The following is a 14,876-nucleotide window of genomic DNA, read 5'->3' as shown; positions in this document are numbered from 1 at the left end:
TGGAGCACCCCAGAATCTGATGAGAGAGACTAGGACCAGGCTAACGTGTGGAGCGCCCCAGAGTCTGATGAGAGAGACTAGGACCAGGCTAGCGTGTGGAGTGCCCCAGAGTCTGATGAGAGACTAGGACCAGGCTAACGTGTGGAGCACCCCAGAGTCTGATGAGAGAGACTAGGACCAGGCTAACGTGTGGAGCGCCCCAGAGTCTGATGAGAGAGACTAGGACCAGGCTAGCGTGTGGAGTGCCCCAGAGTCTGATGAGAGACTAGGACCAGGCTAACGTGTGGAGCACCCCAGAGTCTGATGAGAGAGACTAGGACCAGGCTAACGTGTGGAGCGCCCCAGAGTCTGATGAGAGAGACTAGGACCAGGCTAGCGTGTGGAGTGCCCCAGAGTCTGATGAGAGAGACTAGGACCAGGCTAGCATGTGGAGCACCCCAGAGTCTGGTAAAAGACTAGGACCAGGCTCTCTCACCAGACTCTGGGGCGCTCCACACGCTCCACCCCAGCATACAGCAAAACAGAGAACACCATCGTGTTCATGAGAATCTCCCCTTTCCACAGTGGGGTCCCATTAGTTTGTAGCTCAAACGGTTCAGACGCTACGAAACAGAAGTTGGCACATCGACGGTACCAACTTCAGACGAGTCTCCTACTTATGGGGGTCATAGAGAAAAACGGAGAACACCATCGTGTTTGTGAGATGACTTGTGGTCTGACAAACACCACTCTAGCTCTGCCACCTTTCACCGTAGATGCGGAAGTGCGACACTGGCGGAGGCGGTGGATTGAGATGCATCCACTGCAAGACATCTCTAGCTTAAACTGACAGATTTCTGTTTTTATTTTTTATTTAGCATAGATTGAAGCACCGGTGCGTCAATCAACTTGAGGGGGTTAAACAGTATTTTAACTTTACCTCAGAATGTATACTAATGACTGTTCATAACTCCTCTCAATTTGGGGCTTTCTCGTCCTATTCGGCAACAGACTGTCACAGAGTTGTGACTAAAGCAGGAGAGGTGAGTGGATAAAATCACTGCGGAATCCAAGCCAGAAGAAAATACCATATTACAACATATGTGTTGTGATAATTGTGTTGTTTCCTCTATAACCTGTTAGTTCATATGCCTTGACACTATAAGAAGACACAGTGGCAGAATTAATTCAACCACACCTTTGTTTCATCACAAAACCGGAGAGCAATCTCTGTCCGGTGAAGTCCACAAAGCATACTGCATGTAACAAACAGCTAAATTACCTACATATTGGTCAAGAAAGTTAATGTTTCTGACATTTTTGGACAAAAAGACAACAGGATATGTCTCCCCTATTCCAGCACCATTTCAACACCATCAAATCACCTATGCTTAGTCTAATACAGTGACAACTAAAAGATAACGAAAACTATTTAATCCAATCAACGTAAGCTAAATATGATGTGGCTGTCTATGGTTCTGATTTTTGTGTGTGTGTGTTCGTGCAAGTAGAAAAACATGTTGACTCACTCTACTTGTAGAGAAATGCCAATCCCATCCTCCTCTCTTTCATGTTGACAAAATGGTCTATGACTCTGTCATATACACTTTCAGTTTTTGTTGCCCTAGGCTACCTGGCTAAAATGCTTTCTCACTAGCCTAACTTCCTTTCATGGGCAACGTTAGCTAGTTAACATTAGCCTTCTACATTTAGCTAGCTACATATTGAATGTCCATCTCTCAGTCCAGGGGCACAATGTATTTTATGGTTGGATCAGAATCGTAGTTATAAGCATTGGCCAGTACGGAGAATTAAGTAAAACCACAAGTCCAAATCCTTATCTCCATCCATAGCTAATTTAGGAAAGGGACAATTTTAGCTAGCTCGCTAGCCACCGGAGGACAACTGTACAACAAGGTGCAACAATTCAAGTTGTTTTTAATCAATTACATATTTCTCTGCGATAGGAGTAAAGCCAAATCAAAACTGGCTTCCCTTGACACTTTTTTTGTTGTGCGCCAGGGCTATTCACAGTTGAGCTCACTCAGTTTAGCTCAATGCTGAATGGCTATAATTTTATACTTTTTTTATCAAGGGAGGCCAAATGCTCGCTGGCTTCCCTTACATTCAATGCTACGGGCAGCAACAATGTCATACTCTTTATGACCAGACAGCATCAGATAAATGGCCTACACATACAGAGGCAGAGGGGCGCTGTTTCGCTTACTCGGATGCAACGAAAATTAGGAAAGCACAGACAGACGAAACATTCATTATTTCATGTTTTTTCATTTTCTCTTAGTACGTTTTTGTGGGAACCTTGGTATCCATGAATACACACCCCTGGACTAAAGAGGTTTATCTTTCTTTGTCTCAGTCTGAAGCTGTGTGTGTGTGTGTGTGTGTGTGTGTGTGTGTGTGTGTGTGTGTGTGTGTGTGTGTGTGTGTGTGTGTGTGTGTGTGTGTGTGTGTGTGTGTGTGTGTGTGTGTAGGAGGCACCGACTGGATCTTCCAGTATAACAACATGTGTGTGTGTGTTGGTGGGGGAGGGAGGAGGCACAGCACAGAGAGGTGTATTAATGGAACTATCCAGAACACCAAACAACACATAACACACACAGCGTACTCATGCATGAGGGCATTGTCTGGAGACTTGGATAATGTTACATTGGGTATGATCGACACTGTCTCATATGTCGATGGTGTGTGTGTGTGAGATTGAGAGCGAGTGTGAGTGTGTGTGTGTGTATGTACAGGTGTGTGTATGAGGGCGGCAGGTAGCCTAGTGGTTAACAGCATTGGGCCAGTAACTGAAAAGTCTCTGGTTCAAATCTCCAAGCGGACTAAGTGAAAAATCTGGCGATGTGCCCTTGAGCAAGACACTTAACCCTAACTGTTCCTGTAAGTCACTCTGGAAAAGAGTGTCAGTTAAATGACTGAAATGTGTGGGTCAGTCCTCACCTCACTCTCCTTGTTTTCGTACTTGTAGGTGTTCTTGCCCTGGCTCTTCCTCCTGAGTTTCTTCAGGTCAGACTGCGACCTGTCCAGAGAGTCCTGCTTCATCTTGTGCTCTGTCTGGTATCTCTTAAAGGTGGCCTGGATGGGTGGGAGGGAGAGGGGAGGTGGGGGGAGCAGCCGTGAACACCTGGAACCATCTCTAGACAGTACAAGTAGCATTGATTTTAAAAAGTATATTTTCCTTTTCGGAAAAAAAACCTTTCAGTAATATCATTAAATGTTACTAAGTATTAAAATGTTTTGTTTTTCGTTTCATTGAGTCAATGGTAATTAGCCTTAAATGCTATGTTTGATTATAGGCATTAGTAGAAAGGGTGGACACAGGGATTAAACCCTGGTCTCTGGTGGGGAGAGATGTGCATGTGCCATTTGCTGTGAGCGTTACCACTCAACGGCTCTGAACGGCATAAGTCATTGTTGCATGTCTATCCTATTCCCTTTATAGTGAACCTACTACTTTTGTGACCTGGTGAAAAGTAGTCCCCTATAAAGGGAATAGGGTGCCATTTGGGATGCAGAGAGTGTGTTCACTGTGGTCACTGTGATGTAGGTAGGCAGTAGACAGGATTCTGTGGTCACTGTGATGTAGGTAGGCAGTAGTCAGGATTCTGTGGTCCCTGTGATGTAGGTAGGCAGTAGTCAGGATTCTGTGTTCACTGTGATGTAGGTAGGCAGTAGTCAGGATTCTGTGGTCACTGTGATATAGGTAGGCAGTAGTCAGGATTCTGTGGTCACTGTGATGTAGGTAGGCAGTAGTCAGGATTCTGTGGTCACTGATGTAAGGTAGGCAGTAGTCAGGATTCTGTGGTCACTGTGATGTAGGTAGGCAGTAGTCAGGATTCTGTGGTCACTGATGTAAGGTAGGCAGTAGTCAGGATTCTGTGGTCACTGTGATGTAGGTAGGCAGTAGACAGGATTCTGTGGTCACTGTGATGTAGGTAGGCAGTAGACAGGATTCTGCGGTCACTGTGATGTAGGTAGGCAGTAGTCAGGATTCTGTGGTCACTGTGATATAGGTAGGCAGTAGTCAGGATTCTGTGGTCACTGTGATGTAGGTAGGCAGTAGACAGGATTCTGTGGTCACTGTGATGTACGTAGGCAGTAGTCAGGATTCTGTGTTCACTGTGATGTAGGTAGGCAGTAGTCAGGATTCTGTGTTCACTGTGATGTAGGTAGGCAGTAGTCAGGATTCTGTGGTCACTGATGTAGGTAGGGAGTAGTCAGGATTCTGCGGTCACTGTGATGTAGGTAGGCAGTAGTCAGGATTCTGTGGTCACTGTGATGTAGGTAGGCAGTAGTCAGGATTCTGCGGTCACTGTGATGTAGGTAGGCAGTAGACAGGATTCTGTGGTCACTGTGATGTAGTTAGGCAGTAGACAGGATTCTGTGGTGTAGGTAGGCAGTAGACAGGATTCTGTGGTGTAGGTAGGCAGTAGTCAGGATTCTGCGGTCACTGTGATGTAGGTAGGCAGCAGACAGGATTCTGTGGTCACTGATGTAGGTAGGCAGTAGTCAGGATTCTGCGGTCACTGTGATGTAGGTAGGCAGTAGTCAGGATTCTGTGGTCACTGTGATGTAGGTAGGCAGTAGTCAGGATTCTGTGGTCACTGTGATGTAGGTAGGCAGTAGTCAGGATTCTGCGGTCACTGTGATGTAGGTAGGCAGTAGACAGGATTCTGTGGTCACTGTGGTGTAGGTAGGCAGCAGACAGGATTCTGCGGTCACTGTGATGTAGGTAGGCAGTAGTCAGGATTCTGTGGTCACTGTGGTGTAGGTAGGCAGTAGTCAGGATTCTGTGGTCACTGTGATGTAGGTAGGCAGCAGACAGGATTCTGTGGTCACTGTGATGTAGGTAGGCAGTAGTCAGGATTCTGTGGTCACTGTGATGTAGGTAGGCAGTAGTCAGGATTCTGTGGTCACTGTGATGTAGGTAGGCAGTAGTCAGGATTCTGCGGTCACTGTGATGTAGGTAGGCAGTAGACAGGATTCTGTGGTCACTGTGATGTAGGTAGGCAGCAGACAGGATTCTGTGGTGTAGGTAGGCAGTAGACAGGATTCTGTGGTGTAGGTAGGCAGTAGTCAGGATTCTGCGGTCACTGTGATGTAGGTAGGCAGTAGTCAGGATTCTGTGGTCACTGTGATGTAGGTAGGCAGTAGTCAGGATTCTGCGGTCACTGTGATGTAGGTAGGCAGTAGACAGGATTCTGTGGTCACTGTGGTGTAGGTAGGCAGCAGACAGGATTCTGCGGTCACTGTGATGTAGGTAGGCAGTAGTCAGGATTCTGCGGTCACTGTGATGTAGGTAGGCAGTAGTCAGGATTCTGCGGTCACTGTGATGTAGGTAGGCAGTAGACAGGATTCTGTGGTCACTGTGGTGTAGGTAGGCAGCAGACAGGATTCTGCGGTCACTGTGATGTAGGTAGGCAGTAGTCAGGATTCTGCGGTCACTGTGATGTAGGTAGGCAGTAGTCAGGATTCTGTGGTCACTGTGATGTAGGTAGGCAGTAGTCAGGATTCTGCGGTCACTGTGATGTAGGTAGGCAGTAGTCAGGATTCTGCGGTCACTGTGATGTAGGTAGGCAGCAGACAGGATTCTGTGGTCACTGTGATGTAGGTAGGCAGTAGTCAGGATTCTGCGGTCACTGTGGTGTAGGTAGGCAGCAGACAGGATTCTGTGGTCACTGTGATGTAGGTAGGCAGTAGTCAGGATTCTGCGGTCACTGTGATGTAGGTAGGCAGTAGTCAGGATTCTGTGGTCACTGTGGTGTAGGTAGGCAGCAGACAGGATTCTGTGGTCACTGTGATGTAGGTAGGCAGTAGTCAGGATTCTGCGGTCACTGTGATGTAGGTAGGCAGCAGACAGGATTCTGTGGTCACTGTGATGTAGGTAGATAGTAGTCAGGATTCTGTGGTCACTGATGTAAGGTAGGCAGCAGACAGGATTCTGTGGTCACTGTGATGTAGATAGGCAGTAGTCAGGATTCTGTGGTCACTGATGTAAGGTAGGCAGTAGTCAGGATTCTGTGGTCACTGTGATGTAGGTAGGCAGTAGTCAGGATTCTGTGGTCACTGTGATGTAGGTAGGCAGTAGTCAGGATTCTGTGATCACTGTGATGTAGGTAGGCAGTAGACAGGATTCTGCGGTCACTGTGATGTAGGTAGGGAGTAGACAGGATTCTGTGGTTACTGTGATGTAGGTAGGCAGTAGACGGGATTCTGTGGTCACTGTGATGTAGGTAGGCAGTAGACAGGATTCTGTGGTCACTGTGATGTAGGTAGGCAGTAGTCAGGATTCTGCGGTCACTGTGATGTAGGTAGGCAGTAGACAGGATTCTGTGGTCTGTGATGTAGGTAGGCAGTAGACAGGATTCTGTGGTCACTGTGATGTAGGTAGGAAGTAGATAGGATTCTGTAGTCATTGTGATGTAAGGTAGGCAGTAGACAGGATTCTGTAGTCATTGTGATGTAAGGTAGGCAGTAGACAGGATTCTGTAGTCATTGTGATGTAAGGTAGGCAGTAGACAGGATTCTGTGGTGTAGGTAGGCAGTAGACATGATTCTGTGGTGTAGGTAGGCAGTAGACAGGATTCTGTGGTGTAGGTAGGCAGTAGACATGATTCTGTGGTGTAGGTAGGCAGTAGACAGGATTATGTGGTCACTGTGATATAGGTAGGCAGTAGACAGGATTATAGTTCCAGGGATGAGGCATGGGGGGCAGTTCTCAGTGATATTCCCATGAGCAGGAGGGAAGGCCGTTACCATAGAATCACATAAGCACACACATACATACAGTACAGTACTTACTGTCATGTATTTTACATCCATGTCTGTCTTCCTCTCCAATTCAGCTATTATCTCGCTGTGAAACCTCTTGAACTGCAGGTGAGGGGAAAGGGGGATGAGAGGGGGAGAGACGGTGAAGGGAGAAAGGAGGAGGGATGCACACTGATTAGAGAAAGGACTGTTAGGATGGAGTGATGGAGGTATGTCAGTGGAAAAAATATATAAATAATGTTGGGAGGGATTTGAGAGCCATCCTTGAGTTGGGTAAGCAAAGGTGTTTGTGTGTGTGTGCAAAAAAGAGAAGAAAAGATTCAAAGCTATATGAGCGAGTCATAGCCGAAACGTAATGCAGGGATGCCCTCCTCTCTCTCTCCCTCTCCCTATATCCCTCTCTCTCCCACTCTAATCAGTATGAGGGGGAGGGCAGGCATCTCTTACATCACCGAGGCCTTGTGGTAGCAAACCGACGCCCACTGGTGCCATTCGGTCAACGAAAACCCCACGTCCTCTCACAAAGAATTAGAGACTGTCCCTGCGACCCACATCTCCTCAGTCCTCTCAAACAACAACCCTGTTAGCTGCTGCTAGGTGCTTTAGTGCAGGGTTCCCCAACTGGCGGCCCATGGGCCGAATTTGGCCCGCGGTTGGTTTTATTTGGCCCGCCAAGTTTTCTGAGCAAAAAGAACATGTCCATATATTTATTTTTAAATATAAATCAGCTCCAAGTGATTTTAATTTGGGAAATCTGTTCCCAAGTATTCCCTCGCATAATAGAGAGCCACGTGATCATATTCAAATGTAAGCAAGGTTTGAAATGATTATGTTTTAGTCTAATATTATATCTGTTTGGGCTTCTTGGGTCAATTTGCAGTCCACAAATGATTTGTAATTATGTAAAAAATCTGCCCGCGGCTGGATCTAGATAATGATCCCTCCTTTAGTTAAAGTGCTCTGCCTTCCATAGACACACCATGCATGACAACGCCTCCTCCAATCTCCAACTCTTTAATGGAATGAAGGAATTCATATTGTGACTCACACATACAGTCAGCGGAGGCCTTGACTAAACTAAAGCTGCTCTCCGATACAGAGTGGAGCTAGGGAAGAGAACAACAGTGACTTCTGGGGATAGAACCAGGCAGATATAATTACTAAAAACGGGGAAAAGGTAGGTTACGTTCTTAATGTAATCCGTAACAGTTACTAGTTACCAGTACATGATTGTAATCATTAATGTAACTTTTGGACTACCCAAACTCAGTAAAGTAATCTGATTAAAGTTACTTTAGGATGACTTTCCCCTTAAGAGGCATTAGAAGAAGACAAAAAGGATCCATCAAACGCTTCTGGAGTATCATCATAGTGGTCTCTGACCTGTGGTCACTCTCTGAGGTGGAACAAACTTAAACTCCCTCCTGCTGAATTGAATGTCATTGAGAGAACAGAAAGGTGTCAGAATATTTTTTCACAAACATCCTTTCTGAATTTAAAAGTCAATACAAGAAGTAATCATCTAGTTTTTCAAAAGTATCTGTAATCTGACTACAGTATTTTTTGCTGGTAATGTAATTGATTACAGCGACAGTATTTTTGGTAATCAGATTACAAGTAACTGATTACATGAATAAGTGTCTCCCTAACCTTGTATACTTATGATGATAATTTTTTTTTATAGTTTGTAGAATAAGTTATTGTATGCCAACCATAACTACAGGCCTTGACAAGTGTGACTGTCATCAACAACAGTTCCCAGAGGCCCCGTCACAGGGCATGTTCAGACCTGCTCCCGTCCTATAAACAGGCTGTACACAATAACCAAACAGGTGCAACTTCTCCTCTAGCTTGTTTTTTGTTTTCTTCTCATTATCTTTGCTTTTTCTGTCCCTTGATGTTACATAGAGAGAAACACCATCCTGTGATTACTAATGGAGAGAGTTGAAGAGGGGGAAAGAGAAAGAGAGATTTGTGTTTGAGGATTTAAAAACGGTACATTGTGTTAAGCAGCAGAGAGAGAAAAAGAGAGAGGGAGAGAGAGAGGGCACACTGGACGAGGCAAGTCATGCAGGGAATTAAACAATAGATGACGCAAACACTCATGTACACACACACCTTGCAGAACGCACGCACGCACGCACACGCACACGCACACGCACACACACACACACACACACACACACAGAGGCCGTACTCACATTCTCCTCTAGCTCAAGGTGAACTTTCCTGTGGACCTCGGATATCTCCATCAGCACAACGCCTATGGCGAGAGAGAGACATGCACTGATTGGCTGCTTGGCTCGTGGGGGAAAACAAGATTAGGGTTTCGGTCAGATTCTCTACGCTTCTCCTGAAGTGTGCACTATTTGACATTATCTACCCTTCTCCTGAAGTGTGCACTATTGGACATTATCTACCCTTCTCCTGAAGTGTGCACTATTGGACATTATCTACCCTTCTCCTGAAGTGTGCACTATTGGACATTATCTACCCTTCTCCTGAAGTGTGCACTATTGGACATCATCTACCCTTCTCCTGAAGTGTGCACTATTAGACATTATCTACCCTTCTCCTGAAGTGTGCACTATTAAACATCATCTACCCTTCTCCTGAAGTGTGCACTATTAGACATTATCTACCCTTCTCCTGAAGTGTGCACTATTTGACATTATCTACCCTTCTCCTGAAGTGTGCACTATTTGACATCATCTACCCTTCTCCTGAAGTGTGCACTATTAGACATTATCTACCCTTCTCCTGAAGTGTGCACTATTAGACATTATCTACCCTTCTCTGAAGTGTGCACTATTAGACATGATCTACCCTTCTCCTGAAGTGTGCACTATTAGACATTTTCTACCCTTCTCCTGAAGTGTGCACTATTAAACATCATCTACCCTTCTCCTGAAGTGTGCACTATTAGACATTATCTACCCTTCTCCTGAAGTGTGCACTATTAGACATTATCTACCCTTCTCCTGATGTGTGCACTATTAGACATTATCTACCCTTCTCCTGAAGTGTGCACTATTAGACATTTTCTACCCTTCTCCTGAAGTGTGCACTATTAAACATCATCTACCCTTCTCCTGAAGTGTGCACTATTAGACATTATCTACCCTTCTCCTGAAGTGTGCACTATTAGACATGATCTACCCTTCTCCTGAAGTGTGCACTATTAGACATGATCTACCCTTCTCCTGAAGTGTGCACTATTAGACATGATCTACCCTTCTCCTGAAGTGTGCACTATTAGATATGGACTGGTGGAAGGAATATGGTGGAAACTTGTTTACACCAATCCAATGCTTTTAAATGCATGTGGGGGAGTGTACACTTCTTCGTGAAGGGGTATCTGAACAGAACCACCCAAAAGGGTAGTCCGTACGATGTACATAGTCTCAAATGGTTGCTTTCCTTCATGAAAGAGAAAAGACATACAGTATACATCCCTCTGACAAGTGCTGAACTGACAAAAAGGTGGGGAATGGAAACAATGTTGACAACGCCAACAGAACAGTGACTCATTTATCCTGTTCAGTAGGGCACACCGAAGCAATGTGTTGCAAAAGGAAACGGAAATCTGTGTCGTTATTGGACAAGCTCAATTTGTAGCTCCTGCGGTCCAGTCCATTTCAACACGTTTTCTCCCTACTGAATACAACCCAGGATGGCTTTAATTCAGTTGTAAACTAAAATTGACCCCATTAATATTGGCTAACGTTGAGGAAACAGTGTGTCGTTACCACCTGCCGTTAGATAATCAAAAACAGCTCTAACTGCAGGGAACCAAAAACAATATCACTCTTTGCATGTTCCTCAACAGCCAATCAAAAATGGATTAAAACGTAGTAACACAATAAAGCAACTGGAAATCGTAACACCCAATTCATGCAGGTAGCCTAGTGGTTAGAGGCAGGTAGCCTAGTGGTTAGAGCGTTGGGCTGAAAGGTTGCTGGATTGAATCCCCGAGCTGACAAGGTAAAAATCTGTCGTTCTGCACCTGAGCAAGGCAGTTAACCCACTGTACCCCTTGCGCCGAAGACGTGGATGTTGATTAAGGCAGCTCCCCGCACCTCTCTGATTCAGAGGGGTTGGGTTAAATGCGGAAGACACATTTCAGTTGAAGGTATTCAGTTGTACAACTGACCAGGTATCATCCTCCTTTCCCTAATAAGGATCCACCCACATGGCACTTGAGTGGTTATCATAATGCGTGTTGCTAATAAACGGATGAAAGGATATTGTTTTACTGATGCCTCTATCGTAACACGTTAAATCAAGTGACTCATCTTACGCAGTCTCACACAGAGTTTGGACACCTACTCATTCATAGGTTTTTGTTTTATTTTCTACATTGTAGAATAATAGTGAAAACATCAAAACTGTGAAATAACCTATATGGAATTATGTAGTAACGAAAAAAGTGTTAAACAAATCCAAATATATTTTATATTCTTCAAAGTAGCCACCCTTTGGCTTGATCACTGCTTTACGCTCTGTTGGCAACTGTCACTGTTACTGTCTCTCAACCAGCATTTAAATTAACAGGTGTGCCTTCTTAAAATTTCATTTGTGGAAGTTTGAGCCAATCAGTTGTGACAAGGTTGTGACAAGGTAGGGGTGGTATACAGAAAAAAGGCCTATTTGGTAAAAGACCAAGTCCATATTATGGAAAGAACAGCTCAAATAAGCAAAGAGAAATGACAGTCCATCATTACTTTGACATGAAGGTCAGGCAATACGGAACATTTCAAGAACTTTGAAAGTTTCTTCATGTGCAGTCGCAAAAACCATCAAGTGCTATGATGAAACTGTCTCTCATGAGGACCGCCACAGGAATGGAAGACCCAGAGTTACCTCTGCTGCAGAGGATAAATTCATTAGAATTAACTGCACCTCAGATTACAGCACAAATAAATGCTTTACAGAGTTCAAGTAACAGACATCTCAACATCAACTGTTCAGAGCAGACTGCGTGAATCAGGCCTTCATGGTCGGATTGCTGCAAATAAACCACTACTAAAGGACACCAATAAGAAGAAGAGACTTGCTTGGGCCAAGAAACACGAGCAATGGACATAAGACTGGTTGAAAACTGGCCTTTGGTCTGATGAGTCCAAATTTTAGATTTTTGGTTCCAACCGCCGTGTCTTTGTGAGATGCAGAGTAGGTGAACAGAAAAATAGAACTGTTTTACACTTTTTTCGTTACATCATGATTCCATATTTGTTATTTCATAGTTTTGATGTCTTCACTATTATTCTTCAATGTAGAAAATAGTAAGAATAAAGACAAATCCTTGAATGAGTAGGTGTGTCCAAACTTTTGACTGGTACTGTACATAAAACTCAATATAATCAAAGCATATAATCAGCAGGAAGTAAGGGATTCCTTTGTTAATCCTACCCCTGTGTAATGTATCTCCTGAAACCATCATGTCTATATCTGAGTAGCTACTAACCCATGGAGGAGTGTGTGTCAGCCCTGTGACTAGACCACTTCCTGGACTGTAGGCCTACACAGTATGACGTAAACCTGGGTCATGTTCATTAGTTTTAAAACGTTTCCAGATGGAAAAATAAAATGAGCATTTCTTATTGGACAAGTCCAAGTATAGTCCCTCCTTGTTTCAGTGTGTTTTCTTCAGTTTGGTTCCTTTTTGAGCAGGAGCCAAGCTGGTCCTCCCTCTGATTAGGCTCCTCCTACTCTGTATGTCAGACTGCACAGTAGGCTATATGATGTTCATCTGAGGAAAGCTTTGACTGTCTGTCTGGAGAGAGATTTTCCATTCCATGTCACCCCAGGCTATAGGCTGTCTGTCCCTCTTCTGTGGCACAGAGCTAGCAGAGAGACTGCGTCCGAAAGCTCTGATCAAACACAAGAGAGTAGTTTAATAATACAAAACAATAGACAGAATGTTCCATACTGGGACACAATGGCAGGGGAGAGGAGAGAGGGCAGAGGTCGAGTGGTTCAGTGCATTAAATACAGTAGTGATACACTATACAGGAAGAGAGCTTTAGTGTGGGACTGAACGAATGATGAACGAACTATACACTACTCATCTAGTATTTCCATATTATTCAACTGTGTTTGTTTACAGCAGGCAGGGATGGCTCTGCTCTGAGAGAAATACCCAGAGAGGAAAGTGCTGTTGTGACAGTATGTGACTGATCATTGATCAAACAAACCCAACCCAGGCGTTTCTGGATGGTTTGACATGAAGCAAGCTTTGTTCACTTACTGTTGAACATTGCATAATGAAGGTTAGTATTGTTCAATGATTATATTGGATTAGTCATAATCACATGACTACACATGAACAGTCGAATGCATTTAATTTCAACATCATTACACGTGACTAAATGTCTCAATATACCAAAAATTAGTACACAGACTTATACATTTCATGAATGTTGTATTGACATGTTATGAATACATAAGCTACTGTGAAATGATGGAACATACAAATAAATACTGTGTCATATGAGCCCAGCTCCACTTGTTATTAACCCCCAGATTACAAAAGCTAAACACTGTCCTAAGACACTTCCACTCCCTGTCCCAGAGTGTGTCCCGAGACACTTCCACTCCCTGTCCCAGAGTGTGTCCCGAGACACTTCCACTCCCTGTCCCAGAGTGTGTCCCGAGACACTTCCACTCCCTGTCCCAGAGTGTGTCCCGAGACACTTCCACTCCCTGTCCCAGAGTGTGTCCTGAGACACTTCCACTCCCTGTCCCAGAGTGTGTCCTGAGACACTTCCACTCCCTGTCCCAGAGTGTGTCCCGAGACACTTCCACTCCCTGTCCCAGAGTGTGTCCCGAGACACTTCCACACCCTGTCCCAGAGTGTGTCCTAAGACACTTCCACACCCTGTCCCAGAGTGTGTCCTAAGACACTTCCACTCCCTGTCCCAAAGTGTGTCCCGAGACACTTCCACTCCCTGTCCCAGAGTGTGCCCTAAGCCACTTCCACTCCCTGTCCCAGAGTGTGTCCTAAGACACTTCCACACCCTGTCCCAGAGTGTGTCCCGAGACACTTCCACACCCTGTCCCAGAGTGTGTCCTAAGACACTTCCACACCCTGTCCCAGAGTGTGCCCTAAGACACTTCCACTCCCTGTCCCAGAGTGTGCCCTAAGACACTTCCACTCCCTGTCCCAGAGTGTGCCCTAAGACACTTCCACTCCCGTCCCAGAGTGTGCCCTAAGCCACTCCACCTCTCCGAGTCTCCCAGTCTCCAGTCCCACCCTGCCCTGTGGGCTGTGGCTGGCATACTCACCACAGTTCAAACAACATCGCTGACTAAAGGGCACCAGAACATCCTGGTAAATGTGTCCTTTGTCAGGACATGGAGGGAGAGAAGGAGGGAGGGAGGGGGGTAGATGAGACGGGAACAGATAGAGGGGTGGCACTAGGAGAAAAAGGAAGGAGAGATAGAGAGAGAGAGAGAGAGAGAGAGAGGGGCCTGTGCAGGGAGAGAGAAAGCTCTGTGAAAGAAGCCTGTGCATGGCACCATGTTCAGACCCCTGACCTACCATTCAACTTATCCCATTAATTAACCGGTTAAACAAGTAGCAAAGCATCCATTGACAACACAGCTCCTTCATCTCAGCTAAACTGCTGCTACAATACCTTGAAAATGTAGCTCGCAATGTCCTACTGATTACCACGTTGACTTTTTGTATAACTAAGTTTCAAGAAGGAAAACGTTTTGATGCTGAGCCTAAAACTAAGTGGAGACTGGAAGGCATATATTTAGCAGTAACAACAACCCAACTAATAGTATGTTTATATGCAGTGTGTATGGACAGAATGTTGCCAAGCAACAAGTGTAGCACATGGGGATGTTTGAAATGTACTTCTCAGCCTTAAGTGTCCCGCTTGCGTCGCCTCATTACTTAGCCTTTGAGGTGGTGCAATCGGCTAAGATGCTCAAGAAAGGATGGTCATGTGGGCTAGCAAGGCAGAGGTCCAGAGTTGGCGGCAGATATGAGCCGAAGGAAAAAGAAAATTAATAACTTTGTGAATGTGGGTTCCTCTCGGTCAAATAAATTTGAGAAAACTGATGGCAATCCCTTGGATTACATTAAGGGACAT

The 14,876-nt window shown here is 45.1% G+C and overlaps 1 protein-coding gene across 1 annotated transcript in view; it reads right to left on the bottom strand.

Annotated features, from left to right (window-relative positions):
- LOC129833400 (brain-specific angiogenesis inhibitor 1-associated protein 2-like protein 1) overlaps window positions 1-14,876 on the bottom strand; it is a 67,103-nt gene that overhangs the window by 36,606 nt on the left and 15,621 nt on the right. Inside the window, exons 3-5 of the mRNA XM_055897976.1 lie at window positions 8,973-9,034; window positions 6,802-6,873; window positions 2,941-3,075 (exon numbers count right to left, since the gene is read on the bottom strand). Coding sequence (XP_055753951.1) covers window positions 2,941-3,075; window positions 6,802-6,873; window positions 8,973-9,034 — 269 coding nt within the window. The remainder of the gene's footprint in view (window positions 1-2,940; window positions 3,076-6,801; window positions 6,874-8,972; window positions 9,035-14,876) is intronic.

This window comes from Salvelinus fontinalis, chromosome 34, assembly GCF_029448725.1.
Source record: "Salvelinus fontinalis isolate EN_2023a chromosome 34, ASM2944872v1, whole genome shotgun sequence".
In the NCBI taxonomy this organism is placed as follows: Eukaryota; Metazoa; Chordata; class Actinopteri; order Salmoniformes; family Salmonidae; genus Salvelinus; species Salvelinus fontinalis.
The sequence above is the reverse complement of the archived record's forward strand: the minus strand, read 5'-3'. Positions and strand labels throughout refer to the sequence as shown.